The following is a 28,000-nucleotide window of genomic DNA, read 5'->3' as shown; positions in this document are numbered from 1 at the left end:
TCTCACTGTCGCTGTTAGAAAACTTTTTAAGCAACATTTTCTTCTGTTTTTTTTTTGTAGATAATAAATATTTTAATAAAGTGTATGTATATATGTGTGTATATATACACGGTTGACATGACGATTTTAATGCTGTTTCTGAGGAATCGTTGGAGCCTCCTCAGGACAGAGGTGAATGTGTTCAGTAGCCAATCTCCTTCCTCCTGGAGGCCTCGGTACATAGACTAACCAATAGGTATGCGAGCAGTCGTCCAATAGCAGCAGGCCTTCGTGCCCGCGGCACAGAGCAGGCTGTGGATGCGCCACCAGAAAATCACACGGGATGGAGGATGCGCGCGTGCGGAGCTTCTTGGAGACCGTGTGAAAACCAACAGGTTAGAAAGTGAGGTGAGCAGGAACAGCTGTCAGTGTTCTAGCCACTCGTGGAGCTGTTACACGCAGACTGATCGCGCCTGTGAATAAAATAAATTGTTTTTCATTATTATTTTGACCCTTGCAGGACCTTCTGTGTGCGGCGGTCCGAGGTCTCAGTGTGATGCGTCTGAGCTTCCAGCTTTGAGCCTCACGCGGCCAGGAGTAACCGGGACCCGTCCACGTCAGCCCCGAAGCACCTGGAGGTATGGGCGGGAGTGCACGCGCCAGCTGCAGCTGTGACGTTTAGGCCGCGCGGAGGGAGACGTCTGCTTTGCTATGAGCGTGGATCGGCGCTGACGCAGAAACATGAAGGAGAAGTCGAAAAACGCGGCCCGGACGCGCCGGGAGAAGGAAAACAGTGAGTTTTATGAACTGGCCAAACTGCTGCCGCTGCCCTCCGCCATCACCTCCCAGCTGGACAAAGCCTCGATCATCCGGCTCACAACGAGCTACCTGAAGATGAGAGTGGTCTTCCCCGAAGGTGGGTGCGCTGCCCTTAAATACTGATGAAGAGAATCATACTAATAATAATCACAGCACGATCAATACAACTTGTGTTTAAAACAGTTGCGTGGATTTGTTAACGACACGAGCGTCTCTTTATTCTGTTTGGTCCGTGAACGTTTAACAATAACAAGAAGCACACTTTCTCCGTGCGTGTGTGTTTTTATTTAATATTTACATTTCTAATATTTTTAAATTAAACTTTACTTTTTAAATCTGTTCAGAAAGCAAACGTTACATTCCACAGCACAGTGGAGCTTTTTCCTGTGAGTAAATATCCTGCTTTATCTAACAGCTCTGCACAGATCGCTGTGGTGAAATAAACACGGCCTCCAGGCTTTTACTCGCGTGTTTCTATATATATTCTTGGCGCTTTGATTTTTCAGGAATTCTGATGCTGCTGACTTTTTAATATTCTGATCAAAAAAAATAGAATTTAGTGGAAACGAAATCGAGATTGTGGGGTCTCCGTGGGGTCCCTGTCGGGCCTGGCAGACATCAGTGGCCGGTGTGGATGGAGCTGATTGGAACATGACCACCGTCGGTTTGTTACAAACTGGGAGGCACTGGTTTCACATAATGCAAAATAACGTCCAACTGGACTTTGCTTCAAACTGCTTCCACGATCACGCATTCGCTGGAAATGGATCTTTATTGAATATAAATATGAGCAGAATCACTGTGGAAAGCGGGACGGTCGTGGGATGTATTCAAAGCAAAAACACAGACAGTGATGTAGTTCAGGACTGTCGGTAACCGTGACTCTATGAAGGTCCAGATTCAAGGGAAAATATCTAATCGATGCAAAAGCTCAGCTGGACGGAAGAACGTCATAAAACACATCCGTCACTTCCGTTTGATGACAGTGACGAACACGCTGGTCCTGCTCCTCAGTCTGCTTCAGGTCTGATGGTTATGAAGACACCAGCAGATGAGCTCCATCAGTGAGTCCGTGGGACTCTGTCACCTGGAAGAACACGAATGAATGAATCAACATAGAGGCATCACGCAGAACTACCGTGGACCCCGTGGACCAGACCGTGGCATAAAAAGGTCGCCACAGTATAGCAGAGCCAGAGTTGTCCTCCTTCCAGAGTCTCAGTTTTTCTAAGGCCACACGCACCGCACATGAATAACCGTGTGGCACAGTCACCCCCATCCTGCACGCGTGGAGGATGTCTGCGTGTCTCCATATTGAGGAAATGAACTCGTGTTTTTACTGTTTCCATTTAATTAGCTCGTGTATGAGCTTCAAAAACGCGTCAAATAAAGAAAAGCATGACGGGAAAAATGTTCCTGCTTTTTTCTAACCGCCTCGTCAGCGCGTGGCTCAGTGTCCAAATATTATTCATTAGATTTTTAAAACATTCCTGCTGAAGATTTTCATTATTCCAGTTTGTGTACTCGGCACTAATTGGCTGATTTCACATTAAAGCTTCATGCAGTGCAACCAAACTGTGCTCATAAAGTTTGTCTCTGTTTAACTGTTCAACATGAAATTATTATTTTACGTTCTTAATGTCACCAGTGTGAGACGCTCATATTTTTAAATGTATTATAATAATATATTTTTAATGTAATTATGTCTTTACTCGATTTTTATTTAAATATTATATATATTTAACATATATAATATATTTATGTTAAATAAATATATATATAATTATTTAAATATTATATATATAATTATTTAACATAAATATATTATATAAATATATATATATATTTATATAATATATTTATGTTAAATATATATAATATATTTAACATAAGGCAGCACGGTGGCACGGTGGTTAGCACTGTTGCCGCACAGCAAGAAGGTCCTGAGTTCAATTCCACCATCAGGCCGGGGTCTTTCTGTGTGGAGTTTGCATGTTCTCCCCGTGTTTGCGTGGGTTCCCCCCGGGTACTCCGGCTTCCTCCCACCGTCCAAAGACATGCAGCTTGTGGGGATAGGTTAATTGGATAATCCAAATTGCCACTAGGTGTGAATGTGAGTGTGAATGGTTGTCTGTCCCTGTGTGTTGGCCCTGCGACAGACTGGCGACCTGTCCAGGGTGTACCCCGCCTCTCGCCCTATGACAGCTGGGATAGGCTCCAGCGACCCTGAAAAGGATAAGCGGAAGCGAATGGATGGATATTTAACATAAATATATTATATATATATATTTATAATACATTTATATAATATAATATATTTAACATAAATATATATATAATATATTATAAATATATATATAATATATTTAACATAAATATATTATATATATTTAACATAAATATATATATAATATATTTATATAATATAATATATTTAATATAATATATTTATGTTAAATATATATAATATATTTATGTTAAATATATATAATATATATTTATGTTAAATATATATATATAATATATTTAACATAAATATATTATATATATTTAACATAAATATATATAATATATTTATGTTAAATATATATAATATATTTATATAATATAATATATTTAATATAATATATTTATGTTAAATATAGATCGTGTATAAAACAAGCAGCTGTTCGTGTATTTATATATAGACGGTAAATATTTGTATTGTTGCCGATAAATCTGTTTGTTTGTTTTTTAAGGTGAAATGTAAAAAGCTAGCGCGTGAGAGGGACAATTATAATAATACAAAATATCCTGATCTCTGGGTCACGGTTCGTGGGTTGATCCGCAGAGCGCACTCCACGCTGACAGGCCTGTTGTGGAGTCTGCGCCTCGGTGATGGTGGCGTTACAGTGGCGTCCCCACGATATCAGGAAGCTGTCCGTGGAAATATTTTACAGTAACCCCGGGTCAGTTTCTTGTGTCCGTTTCTTCCGAACAATCAGAATTCATATTTCTGTTTCTGTGGCCGTGACGTGACGACCATCCGGGCCTGCAGCGGCGTCCCTCCGCGTGATTGTTTTTGCTGAACGCCGTAAATCATCTCAGTGTTTTTATTGAGTTTCCGTGGAAGTTGATATTTCGGTCTGTGCACTGGGTTTATTTGATTGTGTGTAGTCACGCAAACGTGAAGCGGCTCCGGTCGCTGCACGCCGTCTGTTTGCTCTGCAGAGCGGGCTTTGCGTGTAAACGCGCCCCGCTGCCGCAGCTGGGCGCGTCGGGGCCTGCGAGGCTCGCCGGGCCCTGCGCGCTTCTGTCTGCGCGCTTCTGTCCGCGTTTGAGGGGCTCGTGGAAGTATTTTCCCGATTCTTCACTTATTTTTGGCTTCGCTGTATTTTTAGCGCTGCGGGCAACAAACTCCAGACTTCACACTGACTTTAAACTGGGCAGATTTAAGGAACATTTGGAGTCCCGTTTAATTCCAGAGATGCCTTCGCTTTCCGCAGAATTAGCAGTTCACTTATGGAAGTAAAGACTCCTGTTTGTCCGGATATATCTTGTATTGTCAGACCCTGCTCGCTGTTGATCGGAGCTACAGGACGATCATGGAAAAGCCGTTTATAGGGCGCAGATTTGGTTGTTGTCAGTGTTCCCAAACCACTCGTACTAAGACTGTGATGAGTTGTGTTATTTATCTGGAACAAAGAACAAACTACGCGGTTTTTTACACTTACCTGTTTTGGTTGATCCGCAGGCCTGGGGGAGTCCTGGGGGCACGTTAGCCGCAGCAGCTCTCTGGATGGGCTCAGCCAGGAACTAGGCTCCCATCTCTTACAGGTACTCACTGCTATCAGTACTGGTGCTTAAAAGGCAACTGCATGTGCACTTTATTATCATCATTGTTCAGCCTGGCAATGCAGCTTTGTTGGAGGTTTGGTAGCTGCTGCCACATGCCTCCTGCTGCCTTCATTCTTGTGCTTTCAGTGTGAAATGAGCTGAACACATTCGTGGTCACGCACAGAGCCTGCAGCCTCTCGCATCAGCCGCAGCACAATGGAGCCGGGCTGTGTGCCGGCTGCAGGCTGAACGAAGCAGAGGTTAGCTAGCCTCGATCAGTCATCATGACAACGGAGGAAACACTTGAACAGTGCTGGGCCTACACATGAGAACCAGCACAGCAGCAATAGTAGTTATTCCTGACACGCGTGCAGTGTTTCCTCTTTGTTCCATACGTTTTTAGGTGAACAGCTGAGCAGCATCTAATGCAGAAAATACTGGAAAATCTAACAGTAACATAAGGAAACAGGGAAGGGTTTTCCAAAGGCAGCTTCCATCATGACCACACAGCAGAATCAATAGTTTTAAAAACATTTGAACACAGAGTCAACAGGTACATCGATTCTCATTACGCTGCATGAGTTTGAGCTGGAGGGACTTCATGATGCTGAGGTTTTAATAACCACGTGTAGGTTTCCAGGCACGCTAGTCTCCAGTTTAATCCCGGGAACATGTCACGTTAGGTTCAGGCAAACCAAACGAGCTAACGAGCCTGCTAACACAGACCGGAGCAAAAACATATGCAGAATTTCTTTTTCCAGAGTGCAAGGAGGCCATGTTCTCCTCGTGCATGAAGCCGTCTTTGTCTCTAACAAGTCAAATCTGCACAGCACAGACAGCAAAGGCACGGAGCTGAATGCAGCCACAGCCAAGTTCCATCAAAGAAGGGAAACAGTCTGACTCCACCGTCGTAATTGGCCCTAAATGTGCAGATACACAGAAACAGATGATAACACAGATGCAACTAAAAAGAGAAGCAGCTTTGTACCTGTGCAATAACGCCTTTTCTACCCTGTACCGTTTCTTCCAGACGTTAGATGGCTTCATTTTTGTGGTTGCTCCTGATGGGAAAATCATGTACATATCAGAAACAGCGTCAGTGCACTTGGGCCTGTCACAGGTTGGTCTGACACACCCGATGTGGTCGCTTCCTCCGGGCCTGATATGTCATAGCTGTGAGCTGAATGTTCATTTCAACAGGTAGAGTTGACAGGAAACAGCATCTACGAGTACATCCACCCAGCAGACCACGATGAAATGATAGCTGTCCTCACAGCGCACCAGCCTTACCACTCCCACTTTGTCCAAGGTAATCAGCCATCTACACGTGTGCTTCTGTGTACGGCATCACTATGCAGCACAGCTCATGTGAGTTTTTATGTCTCTGCAGAATATGAGATGGAGCGCTCCTTCTTTCTCAGAATGAAGTGCGTCCTTGCTAAAAGAAATGCTGGTCTTACCTGTGGAGGCTACAAGGTAACAGAGTGGTCTGAACACACGCTGCCCTCATCAGCCACACAAAATCAAACTTTCAGAGATGAGAGGAAATGATGTGCACTCACACTCGAGGTCAAACAGACGTGCAGTTTTTAGGAGCACACAAGTGTTCAGTGAAGGACAATGACATGCATATATGTACGTATAGCTCTGGAAGATAAACCACCACGTATCCCAGGACGGTCCAACCCTGCAGTAACCGCCGCGCTGAAGCGGCTGACTTACTCAGAGCTACAGCTCAAACTGTGTGCAGTCGTCTCCATGTGCACCGGGGTTGTCAGGATTTCCTTTTTTATGTATAAATATGGGTCGAGAGTTGCAGCGTAACACGTCTGCTGGCCAGCAAGTCGTACTGACTGCAGCGTGCTGCTGTGGCAGCAACAGCATCCACGTCATGTTGACCTCTGTCCAGTGTTCTCGTCTCACAGGAAAGTCTAACAGACTGAAACACGGGTTCAAAGTGAAAGAGCACAACCCTGACATCAGGTCTGGGCCTCAGCTCATCAAACGTACCCTCCTGCGTGACTGATGTTGTTACCTGCTGTGTCCGCTTGGCCCAGGTGATCCACTGCAGCGGCTACCTGAAGATTCGACAGTACAGCCTCGACATGTCTCCGTTTGACGGCTGCTATCAGAACATCGGGCTGGTGGCTGTCGGCCATTCGCTGCCGCCCAGCGCCATCACAGAGATCAAACTGCACAGCAACATGTTCATGTTCAGAGCCAGTCTGGACATGAAGCTCATCTTCCTCGACTCACGGTATGTCCGCTCACCGTCTGCAGCTGCTGCTCACAGGACAGAGGCGTGTGCGTAGATTGGCCCTTTCCTGATCTCTTAGCTTTTACAGAATTGTTTTCAAGCACGAATGACCCGCCTGAGATGTTAAAGCGAGGCCAGAGCGTACGTTTGGTTTCTTTTGAGTGACGTGGCCGTGAGTGATCGTTGTGTGCCTGAGCTTGACTGACAGCAGGATGTTCTTACATAGAGCACAATTTATGGTTCCATCAATTAGGACAAAGAGCACCATGTGTAACTGTGGGTATGATGTTCTTTTCCTGACATGCTGTGTTGTACCACATGTATGGGGACTCAGACCTTTTGTATTGTTTTCCCCAAAGTCTTTGGGACCATCAGAATGTCTTTGTGGAGTGTTTGTGTTGTTGGTCAGCACAGAGTTTGCCGTACAGCTCTCCCACGGATGCCAATAACTGAGGGAAGTGAGGCCTGCTCTTCTTTAGATGTTGCTCTGGGTTCGTTGTGACCTCCTGGAGTCACGGATGTTTGGTTGGCCAGACACTTCTGGGAAGTTCCACAGTTGTTCCCAGTTTTCTCCACATGTGGATACGACTCTCAGCGTCTTTCATTGGAGCTACAAAGCTGGCTTTGTGGCGCCTTTCAGACTCAAAGATGTCACTGGCTTTGTTTCCTTAGACCTCAGCTTTCTGTGTTGTCACACATGTGTGGGAGTAATCCAGCTCCGCAAAATGATCTAAACTTTCCAATAAATGGGGTTGATCACAGTTAATGAATGATTTAACGAGGAGGGCAATTACTTTTTCCACACAGGACCAGGTAGGGTTGGATAACCGTTTTCCTTTAACAAATGAAATCTTCATGTTAAACTGTAGGATCTCAGATATGCGAAACAGAAACCAGGAAGGGGAAATACTCAATCACAGCATTGGTTTTTGGTATTTGCTTGATACACGTTTTGTGTGAGGGCCTGTAGAAATACAGGAAGTACGATCAAAGAAAACACCAGCATATAATAAAAATGCTGCAAAAGCACATAAAACACAAGAGAAACGAGTTACTGGAGCCAGTCTGTGCAGAAGTGACGGATAGTAAACATTTATTTACAGGAGTCACGTGATGTGTTTCTTCATCACAACACAAACGTTCCTCTTCTTGCAGCGTCTCAGTGCCATCTGCAGTTGTTCACTTGTCCTTTATTCAACTTCCATTGTCACTTTTTTTACTTCCTGTATGTTTGTTTTTTCTATTTGCTGCTGTTTCCTTTGGTTGCAGTGCATCTGACCTCGTAGGGCCACCGTATGGAAGCCTGATTTATACTTGATAGTGTGTGTGTGTGTGTGTCAGCAGTACTTGTGTTAGTAATGCTGTGGGGACATCAATCTGTTTACATAGTGAACATTCTTACGTTTCATAGTAAAGTTTGAAGTTTGGGGTAAAAAAAGGAAACAAAAGTTGTTGTATTTAGAGTAAGTCTCTGCAAATGATGAGATGTAACTGTGTGTGTGTGTCTGTGTGTGTTCCAGGGTTGCAGAGCTGACGGGCTATGAGCCTCAGGATCTAATCGAGAAAACTCTGTATCATCACGTCCACAGCTGTGACTGCTTCCACCTGCGCTGTGCTCATCATTTGTGTGAGTTAGGTTTGTTTTACCATCTTACACACACACACACACACACACACACACACACACACACACACACACACACAGCATATTATACTGTAACAGTGTTACAGTATAATGAACAGATATTCCATAAATACATTTGTTGTTCATTTAGACTAATGAGAGCACCAAACAATACAAAACTAAATAAACACATTTTGTAGTTCCAGCATGATCTTGGTGTGATTCCACCCTGTGCTGTAATTTGTTGCTACGATGTGAATATGTTCGTATCCTTTGCTGTAATTTGTTGGGATGTTTCTCTGACCTGTTGTTTTCTCGGTGTTTCAGTGCTGGTCAAAGGTCAGGTCACTACAAAGTACTACCGTTTCTTGGCCAAGCATGGCGGCTGGGTGTGGGTTCAGAGTTATGCAACCATTGTCCACAACAGCCGCTCATCCAGACCTCACTGCATTGTCAGCGTCAACTATGTTCTCACGTGAGTCTCTGTTGCAGCTCCTACACACTCAGTTTCCTCTGTGAGACACGGGTCAAAGGTCAGACTGACACTCAGAAGATTTGTTGGAGACAAACGAGATTTTGAACAATTAAGGCTATATCTGATGTTGCCATTCACTTTCCAAAGATCACATGAAAAATCACTCAGTATCATCCGGTGATGAAGCTGGCATGCAGCATGAGGAATAGATCTAAGGGAAAGCTCTTTGTCTGATACAGATGGCAAGATATTTATCGCTCAGCTGGTTACAGTCTGCATTTTGATCTATGCAGAAGACAAAGCTAACGGGGTTAGCAGCACGTATTTAATGACTATGATGCTCATGAATTAGTAGAAGAAGAAGAATCACTTTCGTGGTCGTAAGACTGACAGCAAGAACACAGTGTTACACCGTCAGTCAGTCGGGAGGACTGCAGCGTCACGCAGATGAACGCACATTTGTTCTGTCAGAAGCAAAGGCACTCATCTACACCGATGCAGACAAATAAAAACGGTCAGATGAGACTAATAAGAGATTAATAACAGGTATGATTGAGCAGAGGTCTGTGAACACAGTGAGTGAAGAAGAAACAGCAGTTTTCCTTCAGTGTCGCTGCTCTGACCGCTGGAAGACAATTGACTAATATATGATTATATTAATAATAATAATATATATATGTATGTATACATATAATGACTATAAAGTGACTGAGTGAGAACAGTCACAGGTGTCGCAGCAGGTGTATTTAATGTGTGTCCGTGGAGACGCTGACATGTTGACATGCAGAGTCTTAAATTGCTGCAATATCTGAATTGACTTTTAAAACAATCAGAGGAACTAACGAAAGTGACAGTGCACGTTAACTGCACGTTAACTGCACGGTAGCCCCATGAACAGATGCACTACATGGTTACAGTGCACAGTTTAGGAGGCTCCATGAACCCACTGTGAAATCTTAGTGCCTGAGAGAAGGACAGAGAACAGCTGATGTTCCTCTCATTCACCTCTTTACTTAGTGTTTAGCTGCTAACAGCACTCAGCACACATCAGGAAACACAAAGCAGATGAGCTGAGTATGTGTGAGCTCTCTCCTGCTCAGTCTCTGCTGAGGACGTCTGTGCTGGTGGCTCTCCTGAGAAACCAGTATAAACCTCTGTAATTCCACCCAGTCTGCTCTCACCAGTGTTAGGCTTCTTACTCAAAGAATATTACTCATTATTTTGAAGTAATCCATTACATTACTTAATTACTCCCTGTAAAAGGTCATTTGTTACACTAACATAGACTTAAATGTGATGATGTTTGACAGCTGCCAGTTAACAGCCTCAGGTTTCACACTGATGAACACACATACATCTTTATTCAGCACCAACTCAAAGCAACGCTGATAAAGACACAGTGAAGGCTGCTGAAATTCTAATGTAGAAACCAAGAACTGGAGGTTGCAGCGCTGCAGGTGCTCATGTCTCTGCTCTTTGCCTGTAAAGGACACAAGGCTACAGCACGTCTGCCTACGACCAGTCCTACCAGTCATATTTTGAACAGGACGGGGTTGATTTGGACACGTCTGGTGCTTCTGTATATTGTGAACAAGAATAATCTCAGAGCCCATCTGAGCCACAGCGCTGCGATCAAGCCCAGGTTCAATCAGTGCTGTGTATGAGTTACTGAGGCTGAAGTGCAGAACACATCAGTGTTTCCCATGCAGGTGGTCTCTGAGTGTCTCTGAGTGTCCAGGGCAGGTCTGCTGTCTGTGCTTTGATAACATAGTATTGGTCCTGAGATGCTGTGCAAACAGCAGCTACTCACTGGAGGTTAACTGGAACTCTGTTAAAGCCTTGTTTTCAGCATCAGGCCGTCTAACTAAAGTTTGTCCTTTTTCCTTTTATTACTATTGTTGTTCCTTTGAAACAAACGATCAGGATTTCTTTCAGAAACCAATAACTGGGTTTTTCCCTAGTTCTGATGACAGAGACATTCCTGTGTTATCAGTAGATATGCTGGTGATGTCAGAGTCTGAGTCCTTTGTTGGCTGTTACCTGCACAGTCAGTCTGGCGGTGTGTAAAGAAAGGAGCTGACCATGCTGGGACCATCAGGCCATAAAAACAGTCAAATGCTTGTTCTTTCAAACAGAATGAAGCCGATCAGTGCCGACATCAGCCGCTCTCTCTGTCAGTAACTAAACTTATTTATTATTTACTGCCCCGATGTGTGTATTTCACAGATGTACAAGAGCCTAAATGAATGAATAAGGCCCATAAAAAGCCTCCATTAAGCAGCATGACTTACTGCATTTACAAGCAAAGAACAGCTTGACACATGTTTGCTGCACGTCCTGCATCGCAGCCCTAACGGCTTCTGTTTACGGCCTTTTAATTGATATCTTGTAAAGATGATGAGCATTTACGGGCCCAGCTTGCTGTAAAGGGATCGAAGCCTCATAAGGCTCATTTCTTCTCCTCTTAATATATTTTCTTATGTAGTGATGATGGAGAAGAAGCCGCGTGGTCCTCTCGCTCGGTCTGAGTTTTCCACGACAAAAGGCAGAGATAAGGAGAGCGCAGGCTTTTGTGGAGTGTTGCTATCAGCAGCAGAGCTGGTTTGCCCCATAGCTTTGGCCACACAGCCACTGATAGCAGAGGTGATGGGATACTTCACCTGCATGTGAACTCCCACTGTGTGTTTAGCTCTGATGACCTCTACACCTAATACCTCCACTTGACAGTAATTTAGCAATTCTTTAAATGTCTGCAGCAAACGCATGCGACCACATTTCACTCATGTGACTTCCACAGCAGCTCTGCTGGGTGTTTCAGTCTTTAAACCATTCTGTATAAAGAACCACAGGAACACGTTCACATGAAATGCACTACAGCTGGGAAAACATCAAATGTGGGATTTCTCTGGGATGCCCCGGCAGAGCCGCTGCTTATGCTCCTCTTATTTTAGGATTCTCCAAATGTAAGCGAGCCACAGCCTGTGTGTCTGAGCGGTGTTTACAGAGACTGAGACAGAAGAGAGATCACTGTTTGTCTCAAATAAACTGTGTAGAGGTTTTCTGTTGTCTCGAAATCCATTCATCATCCATGTTGAGAACACTTTAGCAAGAAATCAATTCCCATTTCCCCGCAGTGGGACGTCCAAGTTTGTCCTACGGGTCTGATTGAGCGAGATGTAACCTTTAATCTGTCGGTGTATTCAATTGGACGGCTCAGTGGATCCCTCTGGTAACACAAGCAGCTCCCGTCCTTTCAGCACCACCCACCCACCCACACACATCGCCCGGTCTCTCAGCACTCATCACACTCTAACTGCTAAACAGATGTTATTGACTTTTTGCACCCAGAGAAAATGCAGCTCATCGTCTTCTTTAATAAATAGTCTTTACACGAGACTGGAAGCTCTCCACATCTATGCACTGTACCTCTGGGCTTTTCTGCTTGTGTGTCTTTAGGGAGACAGAATATAAAGGCCTCCAGCTTTCTCTGGACCAGGCCACATCCAAGGCCTCGTTTCCCTGCACGAGCAGCCTCACAGACAACTGCAGAACTGCCAAGAGCCGAGCATCACGGCCCAAGAGCAAAGCCAGGCTCTCGCCATATACACAGGTGAGTGCAGGTCTCTGAGACTGAGGTATGAACACGTTACTGCACTGCTGCCTGGTTGGGACGTGGGAGCAACGCTGCAGCTGTGCTCCTTGCTGAAGGAGACAGTGTGCACCAATAGCAGCAGGCATTGTTAGACCCGGACTGAGTTTTAGATTTAAATGAAAAAATGATTTATTATGTCTTTATTTTGTCAGACACTTTTTTTCCACCTCTTCTTTTTCTTCTTCTGGTGCTTGGATTATAAATTGTAGTGGCAGACATCAGAGAAAGCCTCACTGGACTGAACCATTACTCCAGTTCATCATTCACAGAGTTCATGATCGTGGTTTCAAGAACTGGTTTCTTCTCTCAAACTAGTGACCAGGAAGGAACACATTCATCCCCGGATAGCTGAGACAGCTTCACTAACCAGTTTGGGTCTTCTTCCAGACCTTAGCAATAAACTTTCTGAAGAGTCTGTTTCCATATGGATAACCTGTGTAAATATACAGGTCTCCTTCTTAGATCTGTACTGAATTAGTCAGTCCACCGAGGGCTGTCAATCTAAGAGAAACTACCAAATATAGTCAGTCATGATCAGTATGGAGTCGGCTTTGGCTTTATCAAGTTTAATGACACAGTGAGCCAGGGGTGTCGAACTCCAGGCCTCGAGGGCCGGTGTCCTGCAGGTTTTAGATCTCCCCCTGGGTCAACACACCTGAATCACATGATTAGTTCATTACCAGGCATCTGGAGAACTTCAGGACATGTTGAGGAGGTCATTCAGCCATTTGAATCAGCTGTGTTGGATCAAGGACACATCTAAAACCTGCAGGACACCGGCCCTCGAGGCCTGGAGTTGGACACCTGTGCTGTAATCCTTCAGCAGCGCTTACTAATGTGAGTATATGAATATAGAGTATATAGTTGAGTTCATGCTGTGTGGATTAGAAAATAAATCCAAACGTGGGGACTCTGTTTTTGTGTTTCTGAGACCTCAGGCAGACGGCACATGATTTTCATTTCAGTATTAAAAATAAATCTTACATTTAAAAAGATGTAAGGTTACTTTCAAACCTGTAATATAGGGAACTAGCATTAAAAAATGTCTGTAGTTCCCAAACAGTTGATGCAGAACGTTTCAGATGAATGTCTGCACACACACGTCTGTGCTATTCAATTCAATTCAATTATATTTACACAGCGCCAAATCACAACAACAGTCGTCTCAAGGCACTTTATATTGTACAGTAGATCCTACAATAATAGATACAGAGAAAAACCCAACAATCATATGACCCCCTATGAGCAAGCACTTTGGCGACAGTGGGAAGGAAAAACTCCCTTTTAACAGGAAGAAACCTCTGGCAGAACCAGGCTCAGGGAGGGGCGGGGCCATCTGCTGTGATTGGTTGGGGTGAGAGAAGGAAGACAGGATAAAGACATGCTGTGGAAGAGAGACAGAGGTTAATAACAGATATGATTCAATGCAGAGAGGTCTGTTAATACATAGTGAGTGAGAAAGGTGACTGGAAAGGAAAAACTCAATGCATCATGGGAATCCCCGGCAGCCTACGTCTATTGCAGCATAACTAAGGGAGGATTCAGGGTCACCTGGTCCAGCCCTAACTATATGCTTTAGCAAAAAGGAAAGTTTGAAGCCTAATCTTGAAAGTAGAGTAGGGCTGGGCCATATTATACCGTTCACGGTAATACCGGTATAATGTTAGGCAACGATAGGAAAATGAAATATCGCGATAGAATGGGAGTAAAACGCGCATGCGCAGTGCCTTTGTTTTCATACGCACATGGCCGATTGTTGAGTGAAACAGATGAACCAGAATTGGTTTGTAAAAATGGTGCAACTTCAGTGATGTGGAACTGGTTTGGTGTTTGTCCGTCAGATACACAACAAAGCACATTTTTTTGCAGAACATGCAAGCAGCCGTCGTTATTGTCGTATTTGTCGGACTAAGATGCTCTTAAATCTGGGAGTAATCTGGGTCCTAAACTCCGTATGCTTCAGGTCAAACAACACTGCAGCATCACTTAGAGTTAAAAACTGTCTAAATTCTTTCATCTTTAATAAAACGATCAGCATTGCTGCTTTACCAGGTGTAACTATAAAGTTTAACTTCCAGGCATCCATGAAAACAAAATTTATTACATTTAACGGAGTTAGAAGTTAGCATGAAGTTAGCGGAAGTTAGCTCGCTAGTTTCGCTAGTTACCTAAGCATGATATAGCATGTTCTGACTGAGAGATTTCTGAAAAAAATCAAACGTACAGCTCTGCTATCAGTTCCAACATAAATGAAGACAGGAAACTAAACAGCAGTGACGTTTGTAGGGTTACTGAAGTTGGGCTAGCTGGTATATAATGATGTGCTACGTGATCGCTAGCGACACAGCTATGTTAACATAACATAAACAGTGAAGCTGGAGGACGAACACTAACACTTTTCCACTTATAAAAGTTAACGTGAAGGTTCTTCATGGTTAGAGACAAATGCAATCGCATGGCAGGATGCTGTAAACGGACCAAACTTCAGTCAGGAGAACAACTGAGATAATCCATCCACAATACGAGGTTAGTCATTAATATACTGCAACAACATGGGAATAGAGCAGCTGCCAGAGAATTCAACATTAATGAATCAATGGTACAGAAGTGGAGGAAGCAAGAAGAATGAGTTTAATAAAGTTTGATTTATCTGACTGCTTTGTTTCGCTTAATGTGCCTTATAATCCCGTGCACCTTATGGTCCGAAAAATGTGTACTGCACACTGCAGTTTGCAAAGCACCTCTTTTTAACTTCAGTGGATATTATACATGGTTATGCTCAGGATATGTCAGCCCATTTCTACTGGAAATGCCTTTTGGTTAAACTTTCAGCAAGGAATTTGCATTTGCACTGTTACATTTTTATAAAGCTTTAATGTACATAAAAACCAGCTTCTTGTTTAAGTGAAAATAAATGGAAGGTTGTCTTTTTGCGCTAGTAATGTTGTGGAGTTGTATTTTGTCTCGCATCAATTATATCGTCGGTTATATCGTTATCGCAAATTTTCAAATATATATCGTGATAAATATTTTTGGCCATATCGCCCTGCTCTAAAGTAGAGATAGTGTCTGTCTCCTGAATCCAAACTGGAAGCTGGTTCCACAGAAGAGGGGCCTGAAAACTGAAGGCTCTGCCTCCCATTCTACTTTTAAATACTCTAGGAACAACAAGTAGGCCTGCAGAGCGAGAGCGAAGTGCTCTAATAGGGTGATATGGTACTACAAGGTCATTAAGATAAGATGGGGCCTGATTATTTAAGCCAAAGAAGGGAAGCCAAAACAGGAGAAATCTGCTCTCTCTTTCTAGTCCCTGTCAGGACTCTTGCTGCAGCATTTTGGATTAGCTGAAGACTTTTCAGGGAGTTTTTAGGACTTCCTGATAATAATGAATTACAGTCGTCCAGCCTGGAAGTAATAAATGCATGAACTAGTTTTTCAGCGTCACTCTGAGACAGGATATTTCTAACTTTAGAGATGTTGCACAAATGGAAGAAAGCAGTCTTACATATTTGTTTAATATGTGCGTTGAAGGACATGTCCTGGTCAAAATGACTCCAAGGTTCCTCACAGCGTTACTGGAGGCCAAGGTAATGCCATCCAGAGTAAGAATCTGGTTAGATACCATATTTCTAAGCTTTTCAGGGCCGAGTACAATAACCTCAGTTTTATCTGAATTAAGAAGCAGAAAGTTAGCGGCCATCCAGGTCTTTATGTCTTTAAGACATTCCTGCAGTTTAACTAATTGGTGTGTGTTATCTGGCTTCATGGACAGATAGAGCTGGGTGTCATCTGCATAGCAGTGTAAATGTATGCTATGTCTTCTAATGATGCTGCCTAAGGGAAGCATGTATAATGTAAACAGAATTGGTCCTAGCACTGAACCCTGTGGAACTCCATAATTAACCTCAGTGTGTGAAGAGGACTCTCCATTTACATGCACAAACTGGAGTCTATTAGATAGATATGATACAAACCACTGCAGCACAGTACCTGTAATACCTACAGCATGTTCTAATCGCTCTAATAGGATATTATGGTCGACAGTATCGAACGCTGCACTGAGGTCTAGCAGGACAAGCACAGAGATGAGTCCACTGTCAGAGGCCATAAGAAGATCATTTGTAACCTTCACTAAAGCTGTTTCTGTGCTGTGATGAGCTCTGAAACCTGACTGAAACTCTTCAAATAAACCATTCCTCTGCAGATGATCTGTTAGCTGTTTGACAACTACTCTTTCAAGGATGTTTGATATGAAAGGAAGGTTGGAGATTGGCCTATAATTAGCTAAGACTGCTGGGTCTAGAGATGCTTTTTGAGTAAAGGTTTAACTACAGCCAGCTTGAAGGCCTCTGGTACATAGCTGATTATTAGAGATAGGTTGATCATATTTAAGATCGAAGAATTAATTAATGGCAGGACTTCTTTGAGCAGTTTTGTAGGAATGGGGTCTAAAAGACACGTTGATGGTTTGGAGGAAGTAATTATTGAAGTTAACTCAGAAAGATCAATTGGAGAAAAAGAGTCTAACTTAACATCAATGGTACTAAGAGTAGCTGTAGATAATATTACATCTGTGGGATGATTATTGGTAATTTTTTCTCTAATGATAAGAATTTTATTTGTGAAGAAGTTCATGAAGTCATTACTAGTTAACGTTAAAGGGATGGTTGGCTCAACAGAGCTCTGACTTTTTGTCAGCCTGGCTACAGTGCTGAAGAGAAACCTGGGGTTGTTCTTATTTTCTTCAATCAGTGATGAATAGTAAGATGTTCTGGCTTTGCGGAGGGCTTTCTTATAAAGCAGCAAACTATTTCTCCAGGCTAAATGATGATCCTCTAAATTTGTGACACGCCATTTCCTCTCCAGATTACGAGTCATCTGCTTTAGGCTACGTGTTTGAGAATTATACCACGGAGTCAGGTACTTCTGATTAGAGACCTTAGTTTTCACAGGAGCTACAGTATCCAGAGTCATACGTAGTGAGGAGGTGAAATTATTAACAAGATGATCGACCTCTGTTGGAGCAGCGTTCAGATAGCTGCTCTGCTCTATGTTGGTACAGGGCATTGAAGATGATAACAGTGGGTGGATTATATTCTTAAACTGAGTTACAGCGCTTTCAGAAAGACATCTACTGTGATAAAGTCTACTCTCCACCGCTGTGTAATCAATTATTGTAATTGTAAATGTTATCAGGAAATGATCAGACAGGAGAGGGTTTTCAGGAAACACTGTTAAATGTTCAGTTTCTATGCCATATGTTAAAACAAGATCTAGAGTGTGATTAAAGTGGTGGGTGGGTTCTTTTACATTTTGAGAGAAACCAATTGAGTCTAATAACAGATTAAATGCCATGTTGAGGCTGTCATTTTTAGCATCTACATGGATGTTAAAGTCACCCACAATAATTATTTTATCTGAGCTCAGAACTAAATCAGATATAAAGTCTGAGAAATCAGACAGAAACTCTGTGTAAGGCCCAGGTGGACGATAGATGATAACAAGTAAGACTGGTTTCTGAGTTTCACAGCTGGGGTGGACGAGGCTAAGCATCAGGCTTTCAAATGAATTAAAAGTCTGTCTTGGTCTTTCATTAATTAATAGGCTGGTGTGAAAAATTGCTGCCACACCGCCCCCTCGGCCTGTGCTTCGAGATTTCTGGTAGTTAGAATGACTCGGGGGTGTTGATTAATTTAAACTAACACAATCATCCTGCTGCAACCAGGTTTCTGTAAGGCAGAGTAAATCGATTTGTTGATCAATTATTAAGTCATGTACTAACAGAGACTTGGAGGAGAGAGACCTAATATTCAATAATCCATATTTCACTGTTCTACTCTTTGGTTCAGATGTGGATACTGTATTGTTCTTTCTTTGTAATTGTTTATGTTTAAGTTGTTTGTTGCTGGTTTTTAGTTTGTTTTTTGTCTGTTTGGGAGCTGACACAGTCTCTATGGAGATGGGTTTTTGGGGGGGTAGCAGGAGGAGAGAAGCTGCAGAGAGGCATGTAAGACTGCAACTCTGCTTCCTGGTCCCAACTCTGGATACTCATATTTTGGGGGGTTTAATAAATTTGTCCATATTTCTAGAAATGAGAGCTGCTCCATCCAAAGTGGGATGGATGCCGTCTCTCATAACAAGACCAGGTTTCCTTCAGAAGGTTTGCCAATTATCTATTCAATTACCGATTCAATATTGATTTTAGTGACCTCCGATTGGCGTAACCGGGTGTCATTACTGCCGACGTGAATTATGATTTTACTGAATTTACGTTTACCCTTAGCCAGCAGTTTTAAATTTCCCTCAATGTCGCCTGCTCTGGCCCCTGGAAGACAATTGACTATGGTTGCCGGTGTCTCTAGCTTCACATGTCTGAGAACAGAATCACCAATTACCAGAGTTTGACCCCCGGCGGGTGTGTCGCCGAGTGGGGAAAAACGGTTAGACATATGAACAGGTTGGTGGTGTACCTGGGGCTTCTGTTTAGGACTATGCTTCCTCCTCACCGTGACCCAGCCGCCCTCTTTCCCCAGCTGCTTGGGGTCTGCCGGGGAACAGCTAGCGGGACCTATGCTATCTTCGGCTGCACCAGCTACAGGGGCCTGGCTAGCTACGGGTGAATGAAGGGTGCGAAGCCGAGTCTCCAATTCAGTAATCCTGGCCTACATTTGTTGCAGGTATCATTACTGCTAAAGGAGGCCAGGGAGTAACTAAACATCTGTCACAATGAGCAGGAAAGTGCAGGAGGGACAGGAGAAGTAGCCATGGTGCTAGCGAGTCGGCTACGAGCTAAGCTAAGCTAGCGAAACACTACAGAGACAGTGAGTGAATACTTTGGCTATAAATTAGGTAGTGAGTACACAGAGAGTGTGCTTCGGATGAAGCATGTGAAGATTATACTGTGAAAAAAGAATGTATCTAACAGTTTTTAATTAAATTACTAAGCAGATAAGCTAGGGTGACCATATTTTGATTTCCAAAAAAGAGGACATTTGGCTCAGTCATGAAGAACTTACTTAAAGAAACATAAAATCGGCCCGGGCATTTTGACTAGAGACCGACCCACCAGGTATTATAGGAAAAGCCATAAACCCTTTGAATGAAACGCTGTTGTGACAGTGATGTACAGTCTTGTTGGTATATGTATGATTTCTATACATTTTACATCAGATAAAAACTTTGGCTGTAAGATTCAGATAATTATTTATTAAAAGTGAGACATTTTAAATGTGAATAAAAAAGAAAAGTATTTCTTTGTGCCCCCCTCTCCCTGGTAATGCCCTATCTGCCCCCTGACAAAACTTTGCTAGACCCGCCCCTGCACAGTTACCAGCTGTCAGCTACGTAGAAAAGGATCCTGGTGTTATTTGTCTCTCAGAAACTGTTCATAACTTCAACTCATTCATGTCACCTAAAACATCAGCTGATACTAGAAATTAATATTAAATAAATTCTAACAACAGCTGATCAAGCTTAAACTGCTGCTGTTGTTTAACGTGACATCTGCTGGTTTCCTCTTTCTGGCGCAAAGTCGGCGATAAACAAACAAGAGATCAGCTGATCATTGATCAGTTTCATGATTGAAGGAGCACCACCAAACAACTGAGTTATTTTTACACATCGGCCAGCATCTGGCCAATCCACCACCTTTCATTGTTTATACCGTTATAAAAAAAAAAAAAACATCGGCCCGTGGCCATGTCCAGCTATGGTCGGTAAGTTCGTCTGAAAGAAGGACGTGCGCTTTGGGATCTTTTAAACATCATTAGGCGCGTTGCTGTGCACTGTCCTTCCTGTCTGTGAGCGCAGAACAAGCGCTCACAAAGCAAGTTTGGGGATGACGTCACACACATGGGTCCTCTGTCGGAATATAGGAAAACCCGGACATTTTTATCAATCTCGAAATTCCTCCCGGACGCCCCAGACAGAACGTAAAAAGAGGACATGTCTGGGGAAAAGAGGACGGTTGGTCACCCTAAGATAAGCTACTCAGAAACACCACTGCGTTTGAGCAGGAACAGGAAGTGATACTCTAATGCAGAGAGAGCGAACACCAAGTGACAGTTTCAGTGCGTCTGTAACACTGTGGAGAACACAGGAACATGAATGAAGACTGCTTTTTTAAACTACTTGCTGTGAAAAAAGACTTTGTATATATATTTACATACAGAGCTGACGACTGTACCTCATCATAGTGTAATAACATGATGACAGCACATGCAGCGTATTCATACACAAATACGCTGCATGTTCATTTGAATGATGAAAACAGTGGATCAGTCTCCCTGTTCTGGATCAAAGTGCTGTAGCTGAACATCCAGAATCAGCAGTCACAGTCTTTGGATCATCCCTTTCTTCCTCCTCTCACCCTCACAGTATTCCAGCTTCCAGATAGAGCGTTCCGAATCCGGCCAGGACAGTCCGTGGGGCAGCAGTCCGCTCACAGACTCGGCCTCCCCTCGACTGCTGGAGCAGACTGAAGGCGTGGATGCCTCCTGTGTTTACAGGCAATTCTCTGATCCTCGTACACTTTGCTACAACATGTCTGAAGACCAGATCACCAGCCACATCCACGGTCAGGGTCAGAGCTGTGAGCGGGGTCGGTGCGAGGCAGGCCGATATTTTCTAGGAGCTCCTCCACCAGGCAGGGAGACGTGGTGGGACACCGCCCGCTCCATCATACCGCTGAGCAAGAGCTCGCTGGAGAGCTACGAAGACTACGACGGCAGCGTGCCACACATCACAGCTGTGCACACCCACCACGGTGAGGCCTTTTCTCTCATGGAGCTGTGGCTGTTTAAATCTGCACAGCTTTAGCACAATGAACTTTCTGTTTGGTTTTCTACATGTTGTGACCAGACGTCTCAGCTTTAGTCTCATCTCTCCAAAGCAGATACAGCCACACTGACGTGTATTTGTTAATAAGCCATACTGGTTCAGGCCTTTTCTAACTATGCTGTCCTGACATGCAAACTGAGGCTCAGATGGAGTTCAGGTGGACTTCTCGGTTTTTTTGTAATTTCTTGACACACACACACACACACACACACACGCACACACACACACACACGCACACACACACGCACACACACACGCACACACACACACACACGCACGCACACACACACTCACACACGCACACACACACGCACGCACGCACGCACACACACACACACGCACACACACGCACACACACACGCACACGCACGCACGCACGCACGCACACACACACGCACACACACGCACACACACACACGCACGCACACACACACACACACACACACGCACACACACACTCACACACGCACACACACACGCACGCACGCACACACACACGCACGCACACACACACGCACACACACACACGCACACACACGCACGCACGCACGCACGCACACACACACACACACACACACACACACACACACTTTCTGATGATCAGTTAATGAAGTGCATTTGCACCCCTTGGCTGCTGCTTTCCCTAACGAGGTACAGCACATGCAGTGTGGGACATCATGCCCTTTGGGTACTGGCTGAGGACACCTGTATTTACAGCTTTAACATGCGTGATAGCATATGTAAGGCTGCTCCACCTGCAGCTTCTCTGCTGCTTGGAAAAAAGAGAGAGAGATTGTGTCTTGTCTGCTTACCTGCTCACTCCAAAACTCCATCTCCAGGCCAGTGTCCAGTATGTCAGTGCCATCGTGGTGAGCAGCTAACTCAGGGTGTAGCTGGCCAGAGCCCTCACATGCTCCGCTCAGCAAACCCATAGAAGGATTCAGCGTGGTCAGCCCAGGTAGCTGTGGGGAGAATAATTTGATCAGTACACCTCAACACTGTCTTCACACATGTGACATGTTTTTGCAGAGTTAAGCTCCAGAGCTGGCGACAAAACGCACAAGCTTTGGACTCAGGCAGTGATCTCCTCATGTGGACAGTCCTGCACAAAACTGGGCTCACATTGTCCTTGTAGTGAAGAGAGAGTGCAGTTCTGAGGACAGAGGTAAACAGAGTATTTGTTCTTCATCTTGGTTTGGTTCTTGTACCAAACAGCAAAACAAAAACTGCACAGCAGATCCAGACAGGAGCTGTGTGGTCAGCTGAGCAGTGTTGGCTAACACCAGCTGGGGTCACGTGGGCAGCAACAGAGCTACAGGTGTAGCAGGGTATAGGTGTTCTTAGTGAGGGGAAGAGCATAGGGACTGAGTGATGATGGTGACGACAGAGCCTCACATATACAGTGGGGCAAAAAAGTATTTAGTCAGCCACCGATTGTGCAAGTTCCCCCACCTAACATGATGACAGAGGTCAGTAATTTGCACCAGAGGTACACTTCAACTGTGAGAGACAGAATGTGAAAAAAAAAATCCATGAATCCACATGGTAGGATTTGTAAAGAATTTATTGGTAAATCAGGGTGGAAAATAAGTATTTGGTCAATAACAAAAATACAACTCAATACTTTGTAACATAACCTTTGTTGGCAATAACAGAGGTCAAACGTTTACTATAGGTCTTTACCAGGTTTGCACACACAGTAGCTGGTATTTTGGCCCATTCCTCCATGCAGATCTTCTCCAGAGCAGTGATGTTTTGGGGCTGTCGCCGAGCAACACGGACTTTCAACTCCCGCCACAGATTTTCTATGGGGTTGAGGTCTGGAGACTGGCTAGGCCACTCCAGGACTTTCAAATGCTTCTTACGGAGCCACTCCTTTGTTGCCCGGGCGGTGTGTTTTGGATCATTGTCATGTTGGAAGACCCAGCCTCGTTTCATCTTCAAAGTTCTCACTGATGGAAGGAGGCTTTGGCTCAAAATCTCACGATACATGGCCCCATTCATTCTGTCCTTAACACGGATCAGTCGTCCTGTCCCCTTGGCAGAAAAACAGCCCCATAGCATGATGTTTCCACCCCCATGCTTCACAGTAGGTATGGTGTTCTTGGGATGCAACTCAGTATTCTTCTTCCTCCAAACACGACGAGTTGAGTTTATACCAAAAAGTTCTACTTTGGTTTCATCTGACCACATGACATTCTCCCAATCCTCTGCTGTATCATCCATGTGCTCTCTGGCAAACTTCAGACGGGCCTGGACATGCACTGGCTTCAGCAGCGGAACACGTCTGGCACTGCGGGATTTGATTCCCTGCCGTTGTAGTGTGTTACTGATGGTGACCTTTGTTACTTTGGTCCCAGCTCTCTGCAGGTCATTCACCAGGTCCCCCCGTGTGGTTCTGGGATCTTTGCTCACCGTTCTCATGATCATTTTGACCCCACGGGATGAGATCTTGCGTGGAGCCCCAGATCGAGGGAGATTATCAGTGGTCTTGTATGTCTTCCATTTTCTGATGATTGCTCCCACAGTTGATTTTTTCACACCAAGCTGCTTGCCTATTGTAGATTCACTCTTCCCAGTCTGGTGCAGGTCTACAATACTTTTCCTGGTGTCCTTCGAAAGCTCTTTGGTCTTGGCCATGGCGGAGTTTGGAGTCTGACTGTTTGAGGCTGTGGACAGGTGTCTTTTATACAGATGATGAGTTCAAACAGGTGCCATTCATACAGGTAATGAGTGGGGGACAGAAAAGCTTCTTACAGAAGACGTTACAGGTCTGTGAGAGCCAGAGATTTTCCTTGTTTGAGGTGACCAAATACTTATTTTCCACCCTAATTTACGAATAAATTCTTTACAAATCCTACCATGTGGATTCATGGATTTTTTTTTTTCACATTCTGTCTCTCACAGTTGAAGTGTACCTCTGGTGCAAATTACTGACCTCTGTCATCATTTTAGGTGGGGGAACTTGCACAATCGGTGGCTGACTAAATACTTTTTTGCCCCACTGTATGATCACAGGTCATCTGCAGTAAAGCCATGAGTACACGTGTCTTCAGCCAGGATCCACGGGGCGTGATGCTCCTGTGTGTTCTGAGTGGATAGTCACATGACTGTCATGGGTCTGAATAGTTTTGGTGTTTGATGCAGGACTACAGCTGATGACTGGCAGAGATCTCAGTGGAAGAAAGGAGCAACCTTAAGCTTACAAATTCTTATTCATGCTTCCTCTGCTGTCACTGCTTCCCTTTGCAGGCAGGGGCTGGGATGAGGATAGCGTGGTCAGCTCACCAGACGGAGGCTCAGCCAGTGACTCAGGGGACCGCTACCGAGCCGACCGCTATCGCTGCAGTCCACAGGAGCCCAGCAAGATCGAGACGTTGATCCGAGCCACGCAGCAGATGATCAAGGAAGAAGAAAGTTGCCTGCAGTTACGCAAAGGCCCCGCACCCGAGGCCTCACTGGGGCCAGCAAACGGACTGCCCAAGGGCCCTGGGTCGTGCTTTACACCCGAGTACACTCAAGGGCCTCTGCCTTTACAGACCATGTTGTGTCGAGGTTTAAGTCAGGTGATCAGCCCCACGCCTAGCCCCGCCCCTCAGTCTAAGCTCAACAGTCCAGGTTCAGAGTGTCTCCATAAGCCCAAAGACTACCTCCAGACAGAACTGCCCCCCCTTTCTTTGCAGTTACATCCTTTTGGTCGTGCAGGGGCATGCTCAGGCTCCCCAACACCAGCTCCGGCCCTCTATCCCTCCCATACACACCCGCGGCCCTACCTGGACAAGCATCCAGCATATTCCCTGGCCGGCTACACTCTGGAGCACCTGTATGACCCAGAGAGCCTCCGGGGCTACTGCACCTCCACCAGCACCGGCTCCACCCCCTACGATCACTTCCGCATACCAGCAGAGCAGACCACTGGGCGTAAAGGCACATCTGTCATTATTACTAATGGAAGCTAACACTTTTCTGACACACAGTCTGTTTAGCTTCTCCACAGGAGAGACTCACCTGCATCTGTTTTTCACCGTACCAATGAATTCCCAGAGAAAGTTCATTTGGCTGCTTCTAAAATGTCCGATTTGAAACAGGAAGCTCTTTGTGCCCGTGGCTCTGCTGGGTCTGTCTGTTTGCTGAAGCTTGGACACTTTTCTCTGGTCCAATCAGAATTAGAAAGAACAGAGTTATGATTCAAACTGGGAGCAGTTGATGTGTTTTGTTAGGGTAGTGAGTTTGATTAAACCCACTCGAGTATCACACATATTTACACACGGCCTTATAATCGACTATGGATCGATTTGATGTCCTTTAAATGCAGCGCTTCACTCGGTTCACAAACAAACCGAGTGGGCCTGTGATCTGCGTCTGTTCCCATTTGAAGGCCTTTAAGTCAAAACTAGAACTCGATAGAAAACGGATGGATTCCCTTTTGGTTTAGCATCAGATCCTGTGTCAGTTTCACTCGTCCACATGGCGATGTGTTTCTATCAGAGACAGAACTGATGTTTTTTTTATACACACTGTTGGTGAAGACACATGGCAGGCTTAGGTTGGGTTGGACACGGAGCAAAGAAAGAAGAAACGAGCTTTATTGGTCACAATCACAAAGAGTACAACATGCAGTGAAACGTCCGAGCTGCAGCCGCGCTGTTCGGCATGGGGGGGGCCTAGCCAGGACCCTTACTGGATACTGGGAGGGAATCAAACTCGTGACGTCGGCTCCAAAGGTGTGTGGTCTTACCGCTACACTGTCCAGCTGCCATGATGGTTGGTCCTGAAATGAGAGCGATCACCTGAAACAAACTAATATGCAAAGCCATTCTCTGTTTTCTCTCCCTTTGTGTTCACGGTCACGTTGACTTTTGGCGTCTAGTGAGAGCGATACACACTGAATACACCTTTGGAGATATTTGATTGGCTGACACAGTATCATATTTGAATAGCATCACAGTAAAACGAGCGAAGGAGGTTTTGTGCTGCGGTTTAGCAAACTCTAAGTTTGGTCTGAGCACGTGCACAGAACATATGAAGTTTCATTTCCATGACGTTAATCATGAGTGAGTGCAGGGCGATTGGTGCTCGTGACCATATGCAAAACGTTGGTGTGCCCGGTCAGTTAGCCAAATTGCATCATTCATCATCCCTGAAGCAACTGTTGTTGCAATTATACATATTTGCACAACAAGACTGGAGTTTGGTTATTGCTGATGAACCTATATTTATACCAGTTTGATTTTTTTGTTTAGTCACGGCCTGAAATGTGCTTAATTTCTTAAAGTTATTTATAGTGTACTGTAAATGTGCTCCAACAGAAAAGGCCATCACATTTAAGCACATGGGCAAAAACAGTATTTATTATATAAATGTTTGTTTATGAGTTTGAAATATAGCTGCAATCAGATCCAGTCTAACTGCTTGTATATTCAGTGTGTTTTTGACTGAGCAAAAGATCAAATAAAAATCATTTTGCACACGTGGATTGTTTATTCTTTGGATATGCTTCTGTAAACGTGGCGTGAAAGGATAGACGGACATTCACGAGCAGCAATGAAGAAATCAGTTTCCTTAAATTCATACAGTAGTTTCATTTAGTAAGACTGTTTTGTTTGTTCAGGAGATTAATTCAAAGTACAAATATACTTTGTTTGCACACTTTGATGCTGTGAAACAGATTTTACTCGTAATTCATTTCTTCTTTGATGATATTTTAAACAACAAATGAAAACAAGCATTTTGCAGGCAGCATCACAGATCCACTGCTAATGTGATACATGCATGCGAGACATGAATTTCTCAAACTCTGAAGTGTTGAACACATGTAAGACCCACCTGACCCCACCATGCCAGCCTAAATGAATTACAACCAGTTTTCCAATCAGCTTCAGCAATCCGTCTGTTTTCACTACATAATCACAGCATCGCCGTGAATCGGCCTGTTTAGAAGAAACAGAGTGTTAAATGTTTACAGTTGGCACACGTATTAAACATGTGACTTTACAGATGCACATTGAATTTTGCCTTTTGAATTACAGTTGTGATGACATATCACGACAACACAAAGTCACTGTTTTAGATGTAAATTCAGATGTGGCCACTAAATAACGTTTCACATGTGATGAACTGTCATCAGTTTTGTGCAAGTTACTTTGAAAAAGTAATTAATTATAGTTACTAGTTACTTCTTCAAAAAGTAACTGAGTTAGTAACTGAGTTACAAGATTCTAAAAGTACTTAATTACTTGAAAAGTAACTATTGTGTTACTTAAAAAAAACGCCTCATTGTTCTGACACACAACACAGAACTATCCACAACACTACACACTAACTACACAAGACAGCACACTAACTACACAAGACAGCACATTAACTACACACTGCAAACACGCTAAACGTCACAAATCTCTCACATCTCAAAACTCTCTCTCTCTCTCTCTCTCTCTCTCTCTCTCTCTCTCTTCCCCCTCTTCCTAAACAACCAAACGTCATGTTGCCATATCATCATTTTTTGATTGGTTGATGTGGTGCATTTTTCCACCAAAATGA

At 44.1% G+C, this 28,000-nt stretch overlaps 1 protein-coding gene across 1 annotated transcript; it reads left to right on the top strand.

Annotated features, from left to right (window-relative positions):
* Positions 1–507: 507 nt before the first annotated feature.
* sim1a (SIM bHLH transcription factor 1a) lies at positions 508–26,922 on the top strand. Its single transcript, XM_085472840.1, has 11 exons — positions 508–895; positions 4,532–4,614; positions 5,645–5,734; positions 5,815–5,923; positions 6,005–6,090; positions 6,672–6,871; positions 8,392–8,498; positions 8,823–8,970; positions 12,427–12,580; positions 20,999–21,386; positions 24,713–26,922. The coding sequence occupies exons 1-11, from the start codon at positions 721–723 to the stop codon at positions 25,417–25,419; spliced, it is 2,247 nt and encodes a 748-aa protein (XP_085328966.1). The 5' UTR covers positions 508–720; the 3' UTR covers positions 25,420–26,922.
* Positions 26,923–28,000: the final 1,078 nt, after the last annotated feature.

This window comes from Copadichromis virginalis, linkage group LG11 (assembly GCF_057382275.1).
Source record: "Copadichromis virginalis isolate Kocher_CV1m ecotype Utaka linkage group LG11, C_Virginalis_male_GT1.1, whole genome shotgun sequence".
Classification (NCBI taxonomy): Eukaryota; Metazoa; Chordata; class Actinopteri; order Cichliformes; family Cichlidae; genus Copadichromis; species Copadichromis virginalis.
Note: the sequence above shows the minus strand (reverse complement) of the source record. Positions and strands in the feature narration are given on the sequence as shown.

What these genes read in the sequence shown, in the direction of transcription:
- sim1a (XM_085472840.1), top strand. Translation starts at nt 721, where the DNA reads ATGAAGGAGAAGTCGAAAAACGCGGCCCGGACGCGCCGGGAGAAGGAA. An exon ending in TGCACTTGGGCCTGTCACAG is followed by an intron (nt 5,735 to 5,814) that starts GTTGGTCTGACA and finishes TCATTTCAACAG; the next exon opens with GTAGAGTTGACAGGAAACAG. An exon ending in GCGCTGTGCTCATCATTTGT is followed by an intron (nt 8,499 to 8,822) that starts GTGAGTTAGGTT and finishes TCGGTGTTTCAG; the next exon opens with TGCTGGTCAAAGGTCAGGTC.